The 14,823-nt window shown below is 43.6% G+C and overlaps 1 protein-coding gene across 5 annotated transcripts in view; it reads right to left on the bottom strand.

The window, feature by feature from the left end:
- The window catches only part of VPS13B (vacuolar protein sorting 13 homolog B), a 1,202,086-nt gene that overhangs the window by 1,015,307 nt on the left and 171,956 nt on the right, over positions 1 to 14,823 (bottom strand). For all 5 annotated transcript variants that reach the window (XM_068237718.1, XM_068237720.1, XM_068237721.1 and 2 more), the window contains exons 15-16: positions 10,856 to 11,050; positions 1,913 to 2,037 (exon numbers count right to left, since the gene is read on the bottom strand). In XM_068237718.1, the coding sequence (XP_068093819.1) occupies positions 1,913 to 2,037; positions 10,856 to 11,050 (320 nt within the window). The remainder of the gene's footprint in view (positions 1 to 1,912; positions 2,038 to 10,855; positions 11,051 to 14,823) is intronic.

Raw genomic sequence — 14,823 nt, 5'->3', positions numbered from 1 at the left:
GCCTTAAAGAGAACCCGAGTTGGGTTTGAAGAATATTATCTGCATACAGAGGCTGGATCTGCCTATACAGCCCAGCCTCTGTTGCTATCCCAACCCCCCCTAAGGTCCCCCTGCACTCTGCAATCCCTCATAAATCACAGCCACGCTGCTGACAAACAGCTTGTCAGAGCTGGCTGTGTTTATCTCTATAGTGCCAGTCTGCTACTCTCCCCGCCTCCTGCAGAACTCCAGCCCCCACCTGCATCCCTTCCCTCCCTGCTGATTGGAGGGAAGGGACGGGGGCAGGGACCGGAGCTATGGAGGAGGCAGGGGAGCAGCTGAGACTGACACTACAGATGTAAACACAGCCTCAAAGCACGGCTGTGATTTATGAGGGTCTGCAGAGTGCAGAGGGACCTTAGTGGGGTTTGGGATAGCAACAGAGTCTGGGCTATATAGGCAGAGAACATTCTATAAACACACCTCGGGTTCTCTTTAATGTTTGTTGCTTATCCCCTAACTAAAACCTAATTTCATGCCTCACCTCAAGATATCTGAAATACATTTAATTATCTAGATGAGATTTCATCAACTGTAAGCAGTGCACCTTTGGAAAGTCGTATGTCAAATAGTTTTATCATTAGATTTAGCCCATGCAATGGTATTTGGGAAGACACATAAATGTTAATTGCTTTGATAAAGTTATAGGTGTTCTGTATGCCTAAATATTTTGATAGGTTCACCCATAATAGTGACCAGTGAACCCAGCACTCTTGGCCTCCTGATCTGGTTGGAATATTGGTAATTTTTACAGGTTGGTTTGCAAACCAGAAAACTGGGCACATTTTAATAATATTCGAGTAAATGTGTTTTTATTTGCTTGCGCTTTCATAAATTCAGAGGCTATTTTAAGCTACTCTACGTTGTAAGTTCTTCAGAGAATAGCCTTCTCATTGTTTCCAGCCTCTGTTATATTAAAGTCTACCAGAACATGTATAGCAAAGGCCCCGTTATCTGGAACTGGCGACCAGAAGTCTCAACTAACTGGCATGCCTGAGGGGATAACCGGGACTTACTCGCCAAGCCCCCAACGACATCCTGTAGCGCGTAGCTGCTTCCGGCGTCCGTGCACGGCTCTCATCATGCACAGAGGATGTCAGAAAGTCACCAGGAGCTACAGGACATCACCGGAGGCTCAGTGCGTATACTATCCTGCGTGGGGGGTTGTGCTTTTTTGGCCGGTTACACATGTAACCTGGTATGCGCTGGTGCTGCATACCTGGAACTTTGCTGTAGTTGTATTGTTGGATGTTCCTATTGTATTATGCATGAGCGATCCATGTATTTGTCACAGACTAAAGCTACATACACACGGGTTACAACTGTCGCTGCAACCACGTGGCACACGGGGGGTGTGTATGATGCGCGCGCCACAAACCGTCGCTAGTCTGAGCTGTCGCTGGGCGATTGACTTGGTCAATCGCCGGCAACAGCTGTCGCCGCAACTTCGACGCAACTGCCACTAGTCCGCCGTGTGTATGCGGACTAGCGACAGCAACTCCATACACAATGTATGGAGCTTCTGGCGGGGGGGAGGAACCTTTGGCGACAGCTTCCGCCACGTCTCTACCTTTGGGCAGAGACGTGTAGACATCTGTCGCGGGGGCGGGGCCATCATGTGCGCTTTCCCTATGCGCTAGCGACCAACCACTTTTGTCCCCCATGTGTATGTACCATTAATGTCTGTATTGCAATTGACAATAATGCTATAAATAACCAAGCACAAGTCGATCAATTTTCCCCTTTTATGAGAAAAAGGAGACCCATGCAATTGGCAATGCTGTAAAGGAAACGGATATGGCAGCCTCCATGTCCCTCTCATTACAGAATCACTTCAAAAATGAAACTATAAAATATACACAAGAAAACTTACCAATATTGTGGCAGTCTTAGTAGCTTTCCATACACTGCAGTACTAAAGGCAGGAATAATGGGGACAGGACTGCAATAAGACCCTTTGCTGTCAAGACAGGTGAGACCAGCCTGAAAGCCAAATACCTGCAATAAAATTCAACAAAGGCTGTTAATAAGTTGGTGCTGTTTAAAAGGCAAATATATTTTAAATTTGACCTACAATTAAATTATAGCTTGCATGCAAAGATTGTTTTTATAGTCTCTACAGTAACAATATTCTTTCCTCAAGAAAACAGAGTAACCAAGCAGCTCGGGGTGCCCGAAACCACTGAGAAGGCAAATTTCACCAAGCATTCCTCAAGAAACAATGTTTTATTAGCAATAAGTATCCCTGGAGCTCCTAGCAGGGGATTTTGCCTAGGCACAAATCTAAAGTACACCTGACCAGAGAAGGATTTGAAGGATTTGAAGGCTGCCATATTTATTTCCTTTTAAACTATACCAGTTGCCTGGCAGTACTGCTGATCTTTGGTTGCAGTAGTGTCTGAATCACACCTGAAATAAGTATGCGGATAAACCGGTCAGACTTCAGCTAAAAACACCTGATCTGCATGCTTGTTCAGGGGCTATGGCTACAAGTATTAGATGCAGTAGATAAGCAGGAGTGCCAGGACATTTGCATTGTTTAAAAGGAAGTAAATGCAAAAATCTCATCATATCCTTCTCACTTTAGATGTGCTATAAAAACCCTGTCGTTAAAGTAAAACTGAAGTGAATGAAAAAAAAACAAAGGTCTGGTACTTAGCTATAAAAGTAGAGCAGGGTATGGATCCTATTGAGCCTTTCCTGTCCTCTCATTCCAATGCCGTCAACCTCATTGTATGTATTCAACCAACTGGACCCTCTCCATAGATCAGTATCAGAATTTTTAGCACTACAGATTTGCTTTAATCTATTGTAGTACATTAGACAATGTGAATGCAACTTTACTTTAGCACATATGTGCGGCACACTGACGTAGTGCTGGGTTTCTAAATCGAATCCCAGCCAGTGCACTTCATATGCATGGAGTTTGTATGTTCTCCCCATGGCTGTGTGGGTTTCCTCCGGGTACTCCCGTTTCCTCCAACATCCCAAAAACATACAGATAAATTAAATGGCTTCACCCTAAAATTGGCCCTAGACAATGATGGACAAATTACTATGATGAGGATTAGATTATGAGCTCCTCTGAGTAAAGGGGCCCATACACTTATACTATTTTCCGTCGATATACAGCAGATTCGATCACGGTCATAGAATCTGCTGTGAAATCATTGCGCAAACGCTGACCGAACGATCGATTTCCGTCCGAAATCGATCGTTCCCGTCGATCTGTCCGCTTGGAAAATTTTGCTCGATCGCTGGCGGGTCGGGAGTGTGTCGATAGCGACGTTCGAATGTCCCAAGACCAACGCTAGCGGTAATACATTACCTGTTCTGCCGGCGCGTGTCCCCGCTGTCTCTTCTCCACGCTGGGCTCCAGCTGGCTTCACTTACTCCCCGTCAGTGGAAGTTTAATTAAAAACACTAGAGCGCCCTCTACTGTTTTAACTTCCCCAGACAGGAAGTAAAGTGAAGCTGGAGCCCAGAGCGAAGAAGAGGCAGCGGAGACCGGGGGACTCGCGCCGGCCAGATCAGGTAATGTATGCAGGGGAGGGGGGGGGGGGCGGCGTCAGCGGCAGCTCCACAGATTGTGAATCGGTTTCATAGTGAAATCGATTGAAAAAATCTGTTTGCAGTGTAGGCAGCCAATACATCCCTCTTTGATCAGATTCGATCACAGAGGGATCTATCTGCTGGTCGATCTGGTGGCAATCGACCAGTGTATAGGTGGCCACACTCCATATAATTTTTTAAATATCTGTTCAATTCAAGAATTGCAACCATTTTTTTCTGACTGATTGTAACATTTCAAAAATCTGACCAATGTACCATATACGTATGTTCAATTTTTCCCCAATTATGATAAAAATTATTGGAGACTGACAAAATTGCAGGGTGTGTATATTAATAAATTGACAATCTAACACACACCATACAATCTTTAGAAAGATTCAACTAAGCACTGTAAACCTATGGAAAGCTCATAGAGCCAAATTAATCTATGCCTTGTGCTCATCGGGATCATTTAAAACCGCTGTATGCAAGTTGAATTCGTATGGCTCTGTAAAATTAACAGGTCACAGGTACATTTTGCACCCCAGCTGTACTGGATGTGGGCCTGGCTTTCGGGGACACAAAGGGGCAATTTACATTTTAAGCAGTGGTGCATTGTGGGAGATGTTTCTTGCTTACATAAAGCTAAATAACATCTTCTGTTTTTTCAAGACAAATCCATATTTGGACAACATTTTCTAGTAAAACTGCTTGTTGGTGCCTTTAAAGTGAACCAAGCACCATTATTAGCAGCAAGGCATCTCAATAGCACATTAAAATGCATGGCAGCAATGTGTCTCATTGAAAAAGAAAAAGAAAACTTCCATTTCACCTTTTCTTTTTACATTTCAGACAGCTAAGGACTGATGTAATTGCTTTATTGCACACATTACAAGAAAGCAAACAACACATTATTATATGGGGGGGGTGGGGGTGGGGGAGGGTAATTAGGACAACATGCTTCAAAGAGTTACAGGAGTCACGTATGCTATCTTCACACCTTCCCTCTGCATAAATAAGGGCAGCTAGAAGGGGGGGGGGGGGACATGGCAGCTCCTATAGCTATTAGAAACCAGCAGAAATTACAGGGAATAAAAGAGTGCTTAGTTCACTTTAAGCCCCTTATAATACCCTAGTGGCCATGGGACACCGTCAGCTAGTTGGGTAATACATAAGTCAAAAAAAAAATTGTGCCATTTTGAAAGTGGTTTGCTTATCTGTTCCTATTTTCAAGTAATTTTTCCACCCTAACTTAAATGACCTATTTGCAGGTGACACTCAAACGGACACCATCCATCCCACACATTAAGTGGGGCTGATTTATCACATGTCTGGGCTGTGCGCTGTCTCCTGTACACTATTTCCTAGAACATCTGTCCTAGAACGACCTGTTGGGATCCATAATTGTTTCCATACCCTCCTGCACATGATCATTGATGTCTCCTTGTGATGACTATATTCAGGAACTTTGATGTTTTAACTACGCACCTCAATGATCTGTGGATATATTTCTTTGTTGCCCTTCACAAGCCAAAAACAATGTTTTGGAGTTCATGATGTGAAATGGAAGTTTTTTTTCCTTTTCTGTACTGTAGGTTACCTATTTCTGAAGTTATTCAAAGAGTAGGCTACATCTTCGTTGAATCACTGCAAAGGATTGTGGGTAAGCAAGCTAAGATTGCTCTCCGTCTGCCACACATCCTAATATCAGCCCAGACTGCAAGAGAATAAAGCTATTGCTCACATGCAGCAAACTTATGACATATGTTATCCATTATCTAGAATACACCAGTTACAAAGATTTGAGGCAGTGTTCCATCAAAGTCTACATTTTATGGTCAGAAATCTCTCATGTTCCCATGATCTCTCATGTTTTAAAGTCACCATAAATAGGTTCAGTTGTAGTCGATCATAAGGGAGTGGGCCCATTATAGTGGACCTCAGCTTCAAATGTATATCCAGACACAAAAAAAGGTCCAGACAGCTTTCAGTGCGGCCAGAGAAACATCAAATAGCCTGTTATGAAATGTAACGGTTTACATTAGACCTATAGTCTCTGAAAACTACTGCTCTCAAAACTTGTGTTTCTGACCCAAACTATTCCTCCCATAGCTTGTGAAGAATGATCTTCACAGAATGCATTATGGTCTCATACCATTTGATTTTGTCTATATAAAAACAATCTCTTTATAAAAGTCTTTAACCTCCATTGACCTGCCCAGCAAAACTTACACAAGTGACGGGACAAAGGGTATAAGGAATAAGTTATTCCACAAAATGGAGGGGGAGACCTGCTTTGTGGTATGCATGCCTACATTACTTGTATACACTAGTTTAATAAAATTAACCCCAGGTCACATGAACTGTAATTTGAGGTAAAACAAAAAACAAAACAAAAACCCAAACATATTTTGGCTTTATTAGGCCTAGTTCACACTTGTTAAAGAAGATCTAAGCTCAGAATGTTTTCTCTATTCTTTCGCCACAGCAAGATAGTCTTTATGGAGCTGGAAATAGTTTAGTAGGCAAGATGAAAAAAAAAAAACATCTCTAAGGTAAAAATGTAATTGAATAAAAGCCAAAATGTCAACAAGCACCTTCACGGTAGTAAATATGCATCATTTACCTAGGCCAGAAAGAAGGTTATCAGATATGTAATTATGATGGAAACTGTCTATACACCTCAAAGTTAGTCAGTCTACTCTAAACTGCTGCGTTAATAAAAAAAAAAGATGATTAGTAGTTTTACAATTCCTTTTGTGTCCCTCTCCCCCACCCCTTAGATTGTAAATCTATTTGACAGGGCCCCCCTTCCAGTGGGCTCTTCTCTGCCACTACATGGACTAAGTGACTCGTCTGAAATATTGAATCCCAACCTTGCATCCATGTACCACTGTTTATTTCTTACATTACTATTTTGTGTACTATTGTTAAATGCTGTAAATGCCCCTGTGTAGAATGGTTAAATGTTGTAACGTCTACCCTATGTATTGTACAGCGCTGCATAATATGTTAGCGCTTTATAAATACAATCACCTAAAGGATTATTTGGCACACCATACTAATACGTTGTTTGACCCCCTTTCGCCTTCAGAACTGCCTTAATTCTACATGGCATTGATTCAATAAGGGGCTAAAAGCATTCTTTAGAAATGTTGGCCCATATTGATTGGATAGCATCTTGCAGTTAATGGAAATTTGTGGGATGCACATCCAGGGCACGAAGCTCCCGTTCCATCACATCCCAAACATGCTCTATTGGGTTGAGATCTGGTGACTGTGGGGGCCATTTTAGTACAGTGAACTCATTGTCATGTTCAAGAAAGAAAGAAGTAGCCCTTCAGAGGATGGGTACATGGTGATCATGAAGGCATGGACATGGTCAGAAACAACGCTCAGGTAGCCCGTGGCATTTAAACGATGCCCAATTGGCACTAAGGGACCTAAAGTGTGCCAAGAAAACATCCCCCACACCATTACACCACCACCACCACCAGCCTGCACAGTGGTAACAAGGCATGATGGATCCATGTTCTCATTCTGTTTACGCCAAATTCTGACTCTATCGAGACTCATCAGACCAGGCAACATCTTTCCTGTCTTCAACTGTCCAATTTTGGTGAGCTCCTGCAAAGTGTAGCCTCTTTTTCCTATTTGTAGTGGAGATGAGTGGTACCCGGTGGGGTCTTCTGCTGTTGTAGCCCACCCGCTTCAAGGTTGTGCGTGTTGTGGCTTCACAAATGCTTTGCTGCATACCTCGGTTGTAACGAGTGGTTATTTCAGTCAACATTGCTCTTCTATCAGCTTGAATCAGTGGGCCCATTCTCCTCTGACCTCTACCATCAACTAGGCATTTTTGCCTAGAGGACTGCCGCATACTGGATGTTTTTCCCTTTTCACACCATTCTTTGTAAACCATAGAAATGGGTATGCGTGAAAATCCCAGTAACTGAGCAGATTGTGAAATACTCAGACTGGCCCGGCTGGCACCAACAAGCACGTCACGCTCAAAATTGCTTAAATTACCTTTCTTTCCCATTCTGGCATCCAGTTTGGAGTTAAAGTGAACCTCCGGACTAAAAATCAACTCAGCAGCACTGAAAAGGCTTTGTGTTTCTTTAACAGTTTCACAGCATCAGAACTTTGTTTCTCTTATACAAGCCTCATTTTTAGCTGCACAGAAGAAAACTGCCCGGGCTTTTTTCCTCTGATGCTGTGCAAAGCATGATGGGATTTCTGATTTTGTTGTTCACGTTCTGCTGTTTTGGTGCAATTTTTTTTTTTTTTACATTTTGAATTTGACATTTGAAGCCTAGCGTGTGCAGCTAGGAGGGGTAATCAGGACACAGGACAGTTGGAACTGTGTCTCCTGCTCCTTGTCACCTCCTTTCAACCAAAAAGATGGCTGCCCCCATGACAAAGATGGCAGCCCCCATGAATCACAAACATTTGCCTGTTCTTTTAAAACAGGATGGGTAAAAGATTATATTACCTATCTATTCTAATTAACATAACTAATGTAACTTAATGACAGTATGTTTGTTTAGGCTGCAGTTCCCCTTTAAGGAGATTGTCTTGACCAGGACCACACCCCTAAATGCATTGAAGCAACTGCCATATGATTGGTTAATTAGATAACTGCATTAATGAGAAATTGAACAGGTGTTTCTAATAATCCTTTAGGTGAGTGTATAGTTTAATAATAATCGGCATAAACATACTCACCTATTGCATTCTATCTCCAAGTTATGACCACATGATCAGCAGCAGCAGCAGCAGAAAAGAGGTGCCATATTAAGGATACAAGATCAGTGTAAGTGCAGTCACCCAAGACCCCTAGTGACATGTATTCAAAATCAGTGAAGCCTTTATTTTGAATACAGACTAAGCTTTACACTGTGGACACCCATGTCTGATTTCCTTGTTACAGTGGACTGCTGGAATCTATTCAAGATCAAGCAGACAAGGCGATTGCATAGATCACTATACTATCAACATTCGATCTGAAGTCTTTGGAAATTAAAGATCACCACATCATGATCAAAAAGGTGGAAGAGGCGATCTGACACACTGCGTCATATGGATCACTGTACTGCAAAAGCAGAATTGAATGCCACCTGTCAGAGTATTCAAGCAAGTTAAAGGGATTCACGCAGCTTTTTTTCCTACTGTTTGTCCTGGTTACTAATAGCTGTAGGAGCTGCTACCCCCCCATTTATCCAGGGGAAGGTGTGAATGTAATCAAGAGTGACTTCTCTAAACTGTTTGAAGTACAGTGTCCTATCGCCCCACCCCCTGCTGCTGAAAGCTTTTGTTTGTTCATTTCTACTGCTATTTACAGCTGTCCTTATCTGCCTGCTCTTTCTGTGAACGGGAGGGCAGGCCGTAGAATTAGGGCAATAAAATCTTTTAACAAAACCTCTATATGTAAAAAGAAGAGGTAGAATGGAATTTTTAAGTAATTACCGTATTACGCGCCGTATAAGACGCTCCGGAATATAAGACGCGCCTAGGTTTAGGGGGCAAAAAAAACAAGGGAAAAAAAATATATATACTAAACCTGGTGCGTCCATGTTCCAGGAGCGTCTTGTAGATGTTCTCCCTTAATTGGTGTCCTCCTGTGTCCCCTTCTGTCCACAGTGTGTGTACTACTGTCCCCAGTATGTCACTAGTGGGTGTCCTGCTGTCCCCAGATGTCCCCTGCTGCTCCCAGTATGTCCCTAATGTGTGTCCTGCTGTCCCCAGTATGCCCCCTGCTGCTCCCAGTATGTCCCTAATGTGTGTCCTGCTGTCCCCAGTATGTCCCCTGCTGCTCCCAGTATGTCCATAATGTGTGTCCTGCTGTCCCCAGTATGTCCCTAATGTGTGTCCTGCTGTCCCCAGTATGTCCCCTGCTGCTCCCAGTATGTCCCTAATGTGTGTCCTGCTGTCCCCAGTATGTCCCCTGCTGCTCCCAGTATGTCCCTAATGTGTGTCCTGCTGTTCCCAGTATGTCCCTAATGTGTGTCCTGCTGTCCCCAGTATGTCCCCAGATGCTCCCAGTATGTCCCTAATGTGTGTCCTGCTGTCCCCAGTATGTCCCCTGCTGCTCCCAATATGTCCCTAATGTGTGTCCTGCTGCTCCCAGTATGTCCCTAATGTGTCCCTAAGGTGTGTCCTGCTGTCCCCTGTATGTGTGCCTCTGGTACGTACTCTGCTGTCCCGTGTGTCCTGTTGTCCCAAGTATATCCCCTGTATGTCCCCTGCTGTTCTCAGTATGTTCCTAAGTGTCCCTGTTCTCCCTGGGTGGTCCACAACTGCCGTTGCGTATGACCGCAAATACCCGCCGCCGCTTGTGCCTATGTCCCCCCTGTGTGGTCCGCAACTGCCCGCTTGTGCCCCCGCTTGAGTCGACGCTTTCCCCCCGGAGTAAATAGCTAGACCGCGCTCATCTTACCTAAGTCAGTGCCTTCTGCGGGGATCGGAGACCTGTCTTTACACACGCGGCTCCCCCTAGTGAAGGCTTCTGCTGATGACGCAGCAGAAGCAATTACTAGAGTGGAAGTGCGGAAGTGAAGACCGGTCTCTGATCCCCGCAGAAGGCACTGACTTAGGTAAGATGAGCGCGGTCTAGCCATTTACACTGGGGGGAAAGCGTTGACTCAAGCGGGGGCACAAGCGGGCAGTTGCGGACCACACAGGGGGAACGTATGCACAAGCAGCGGCGGTGGTGTTTGCGGTCATACGCAACAGTTTGTTGGCAGAACGCGGACCACACGGGGGAGCCAAGGACACACGCAGGGCAGAGCAGCGCATAAGGGGCAGTGCAGGGAATTCCCGACAGTGGCGGCGGGTCGCGGTTCCTATCAGCGGGCGTTCGTAAGTCGGGGATTCCCTGCCTTTGCCGTATAAGTCGCAGGGACTTTTTCTCCCCATTTTTGGGGGAGAAAAAGTGCGTCTTATACGGCGGAAAATACGGTAGTCACATTGTTAGCATGCATTTTTAATGTGCTGACATGCCCTGGGGCTAAAAATGCTGCTCGGTTCATATTAAGCTGCAGGATAAGACTTATTCCATTTATTGTCCCATGTGCTAAGCAAAATTCCCTTTTACTAGCTTACTCTGCTGAAGTGCTGCATACAGTTCATTGAAACTTAGTAGTACCATATTTCTGGTCCATCCTCAGTGACATAGGAACTGCACCACTATCCTGATTAAGCTTTCAGCTAGTATAAGAGTCTCACCAATATAGGAGCACAAGTGAGGAGTGGGCTAGCCTCTTACCTTCAGGTAGCAGTGTGCGTAGCAGTGGTGCAGCAGATTATCAGAGGGCTGGCTCAGGTTGCTCACGGTCTGCACCAGTTGCTCTGCATACATTGGCACCGAATGTTCAAAGTTCATTTTGTCAGCAAGTATCTGGATGGCAGGGAGAGGTCGTATTGGTTGAAAACTTGCGGAGCTTAAAGAACCCGCGGAATGCTTAAAAAGAAAATAAACAATTCATTAATTGAATAACAACCCGCACAGTAAGCAAAAATGGGCTGCTAAATATGTATTTCCTTAATACTTTGTTTTACTTTGTTTTGAAGTGCACCCATTTACGAGGATAATGCTTATTCCTGCACAGAAAGTAGAAATGGTCGATAAGATGCTGATTATTTTAAGTGACAAAAATCTCAGAAGGTGACCATTAATGATGCAATCTTGATTGTACAATCTTTAAGCTAACACATTTTGTCAATTGTAAGACTGAATTAGTTGTTTATTGCCCTAGCATCCCTTTTATGTTGGCAACATAAATGACAAATTAAGAAAAGTATTGCTGATCATAGTATTAAGACCCCAATTCTCGCATCGCAAGACATTTTGTACAATGCCATGGAGGTAGCTTTGTGGACATTAACTTTGTAGGATTGGACAGGGTACATCACATTTTCAAGTGTGGCTTACGAGTGCATTATATCCATCTTATTTGTCCTCTTTTTGATCTAGCACGGTCTGCCTCTCCTGATTGTCTCCCCGTCCACATTCCTTGGTGACTGGTTCCCTCTGTATTATTATTATTTTATTATTTAGTATTTTATATAGCGCCGACATATTACGCAGCGCTGTACAGTGTATATATATCTTGTCGCTAACTGTAGCTCAAAGGAGCTCACAATCTAATCCCTACCATTGCCATATGTCTATATTATGTAGTGTAAGTACTATAGTCTAGGGCCAATTTTAGGGGGAGCCAATTAACTTATCCGTATGTTTTTGGAATGTGGGAGGAAACCGGAGTGCCCGGAGGAAACCCACGCAGACACGGAGAGAACATACAAACTCTTTGCAGATAGTGCCCTGGCTGGGATTCGAACCAGGGACCCAGCGCTGCAAGGCGAGAGAGCTAACCACTACGCCACCGTGCTGTACTCTTAGCTTGCATGTATGAGTGAACTCTACCCAGACACCCCTAAAGAAGCTGCCAAAACGCTGCCTGTAAACACGGGATGCCAGGCCACCGTGCTTATCTAAAGATTACCTACTCTACCATCCCGTGTAATCTTGAGATTTTTCAAATGTTTGTTTTTCTTAAAATTCTATATTTATAAATTTGGATGAGAACGGCTAAATCCTAGCGATCATTTCCTTGGCATATATGCCTTACCTTATCCATCCCTTCCCAACTGAATGGTGTAAAGTAACCCTGGTAGTCCTGGGAAAAAAGTTTATACTTATCTCGGGAAAAGGCTTCCACTGTCCCACCATTCCAGTACTGGAACCCCCAAGTTCCATGGAGCTTGCCCGCATGGAGCCGCCACTCAGGATTGGCAGAAAAAGCCAAACCAGTTCGGATCCGTGCTAGTGCTCAGGTGCAAGCTGTTTGCACCTGCACAGTGCTGGCGAGCTCCTTGCAAGCCTCTCAGCGCTGGAATAGCAAGGAGGAGGGTGAAGGGGGAAGCCTCCGGAGGATCTGTAAGTATCTAGATTGGGAATTTTTTTTCCTTTCAGGTTTCTTTTAACCCCCCTGCCGGTTCAAAAAAAAAAAAAAAAAAAAAAAAAAAAAAAAAAAATCGGCAGGGGGGGCCGCGCAGGACTTTTAAAAAAAAAAAAAAAAAAGTCCTGCGCGGGCCCCCCCCTGCCGATTTTTTTTTTTTTTTTTTTTAAATCATGTAGCTAGCCTAGGGAAGCAAGGCTGATCCAGTTTTGCTCTGCAGTTTATAAAGCTAATTTTGATTATAATAACAAAAACTCACCTCAGAAAACCTTGAGTGAATTCTAATGAATATCTGCAATTCAACCCTTTGGAAGTCATAAATAACACCACGCCTACCATTCTATGCTTGTCTTTCTATATCTCTTAATTGACTGGTTCCACCCATTTATTAAGCCTAACCACATCTTCCATTACAGTTACTCTACTGACTTTCCAAAAACTGCACCCATATAGCAGCATTTCTCACCAAGCTCCATGAGACCCTCCTCTAATTTCCAAAGTCTTTATCATGACCTAACAATGATACCTACAGGGATGCTTTTCAGATAGATCATTCATTCTGTGACCTGCAAGCAATTTTCGCAACCCTTTCCGAATACTTCCAGATGTTCAATATACTGGATGACCTCACTGTACCTGCTATGGAAGCTTTACAACATACTAACCCAAATCACGAGAGTTCGCCAAGGTAACAGTACACCAAGATCTACCAGCAAGTGATGATCCCAGCAGGGAAGGAGCACAGTATACAGCGTTGAGTTAGCAACTCTGTAACAGAGTGCATTCTATTTAGAATTTAGGTAATAGATGATAATAACTAACTGATGCTGAGCAGGTTTGCGTGAATCTCGTAAACCTGAGGAATGAAGCCGTGTTCTCGGGGTGAAAGGATACATAATGTATTGGCTCAATGAAAATCGCTGGGGTTTCATTGCAAATTACATAATCATGATGAAATGCAGATTCTCAGCGAACAGCAGCTGCTCCCGCAAATAGGCCTGTAATTATAATTATCTCCTTACGTCAAAAGTCCAAACTACCGAACAGGAGTTATCTTATGACCCCGGCTCGGGAGTTTAATAGAAGAAAAAAATGGATGCAATTATAAGCATTGCAAATGTAAAGTACATCTATTAGCATGCTACTTAATCGCCAGAGCAATTTTAGCCAAATCTCCTGTGTACAGTGCTGTAGCTTATACTGTAGCTATCTCTATCGCATTCCTTAATTCACCTTATGGAATTTATATTAGAGCAGATTGGTTCGCATTACTAAAGATGACAAAGGACAGAAATATGTTCATAAGGGATGGATTTGAAGCACAAATATGGAAAGGTTTAAATCATAACGAAACCTGAATAGATCACGCAGCTATGTTTAGACCGGCCTATTATTAAAGTAAACTTGAGATGATAAAAATAAAACATACCTGGGGCTTCCTCCAGACTCCTTCAGGCTAATTAGTCCCTTGTTGTCCTCCTGTGCCGTCTGGATATTCGGCAATTCATCACGCAAAGTCCTTCGGCCTGGGGCGCATGCATGGCCCAGCCTCGCACGGACCCAGTCATCCGCACTTGAGCAATATTATTGCACAGATGAAGAACGCTCCTGGGGACGGCAGTGTGACAAAGCAGCACGCGGCCATACTGCATCTACCTTGACTGGCCCCAACTGGAGGACTTTGCGGTGTAAATTGCAGATGATCCAGAAAGCAGAGGAGGACGGCAAGGGAGTGATCAGCCTGGGGGGTGCTGGAGAAAGCCCCAGGTATGTATAATTGTTTTCTCGCCCTGTCTCAGGTACCCTTTAAGAGCACTGAAGATCTACACACCATTGTACTGTACGTGAAAAGCAAGTGAGAGCTTTTTTCCATCAGTATAGTGCTGACCATTTCAAGGTCACATGGGATCCATTTTGTTAAAGCATTGGTCAACATTCTTTGACAAAAGGGACCCTACGAGTCCCTGAAATGTCCGTCAGTCCTTTGGACACGATGCTGAAATTTGTTTTGCTCTTCACATACTATGATGCGCAACATTTTTCTATACATTTTTTTCATCTGTATGAATAGAACCTTCAAGTCTAGGAAAACACTGATTGATAAAAGAATGGCTGTCCCTTCATTGGTATCTGTGTGCAAAACCTGTTTAAATAAATTAAGTCCACTAACCTTACAAATCTAAAGTTATAATGGATTTCTACAAACACAACTCATACTATGCTAACGTCTGAACTATTTTTTTTCCTTTTATGTAAAAGCATACCAGGGAGT

Source organism: Hyperolius riggenbachi, chromosome 5 (genome assembly GCF_040937935.1).
Source record: "Hyperolius riggenbachi isolate aHypRig1 chromosome 5, aHypRig1.pri, whole genome shotgun sequence".
In the NCBI taxonomy this organism is placed as follows: domain Eukaryota; kingdom Metazoa; phylum Chordata; class Amphibia; order Anura; family Hyperoliidae; genus Hyperolius; species Hyperolius riggenbachi.
Note: the sequence above shows the minus strand (reverse complement) of the source record. Positions and strands in the feature narration are given on the sequence as shown.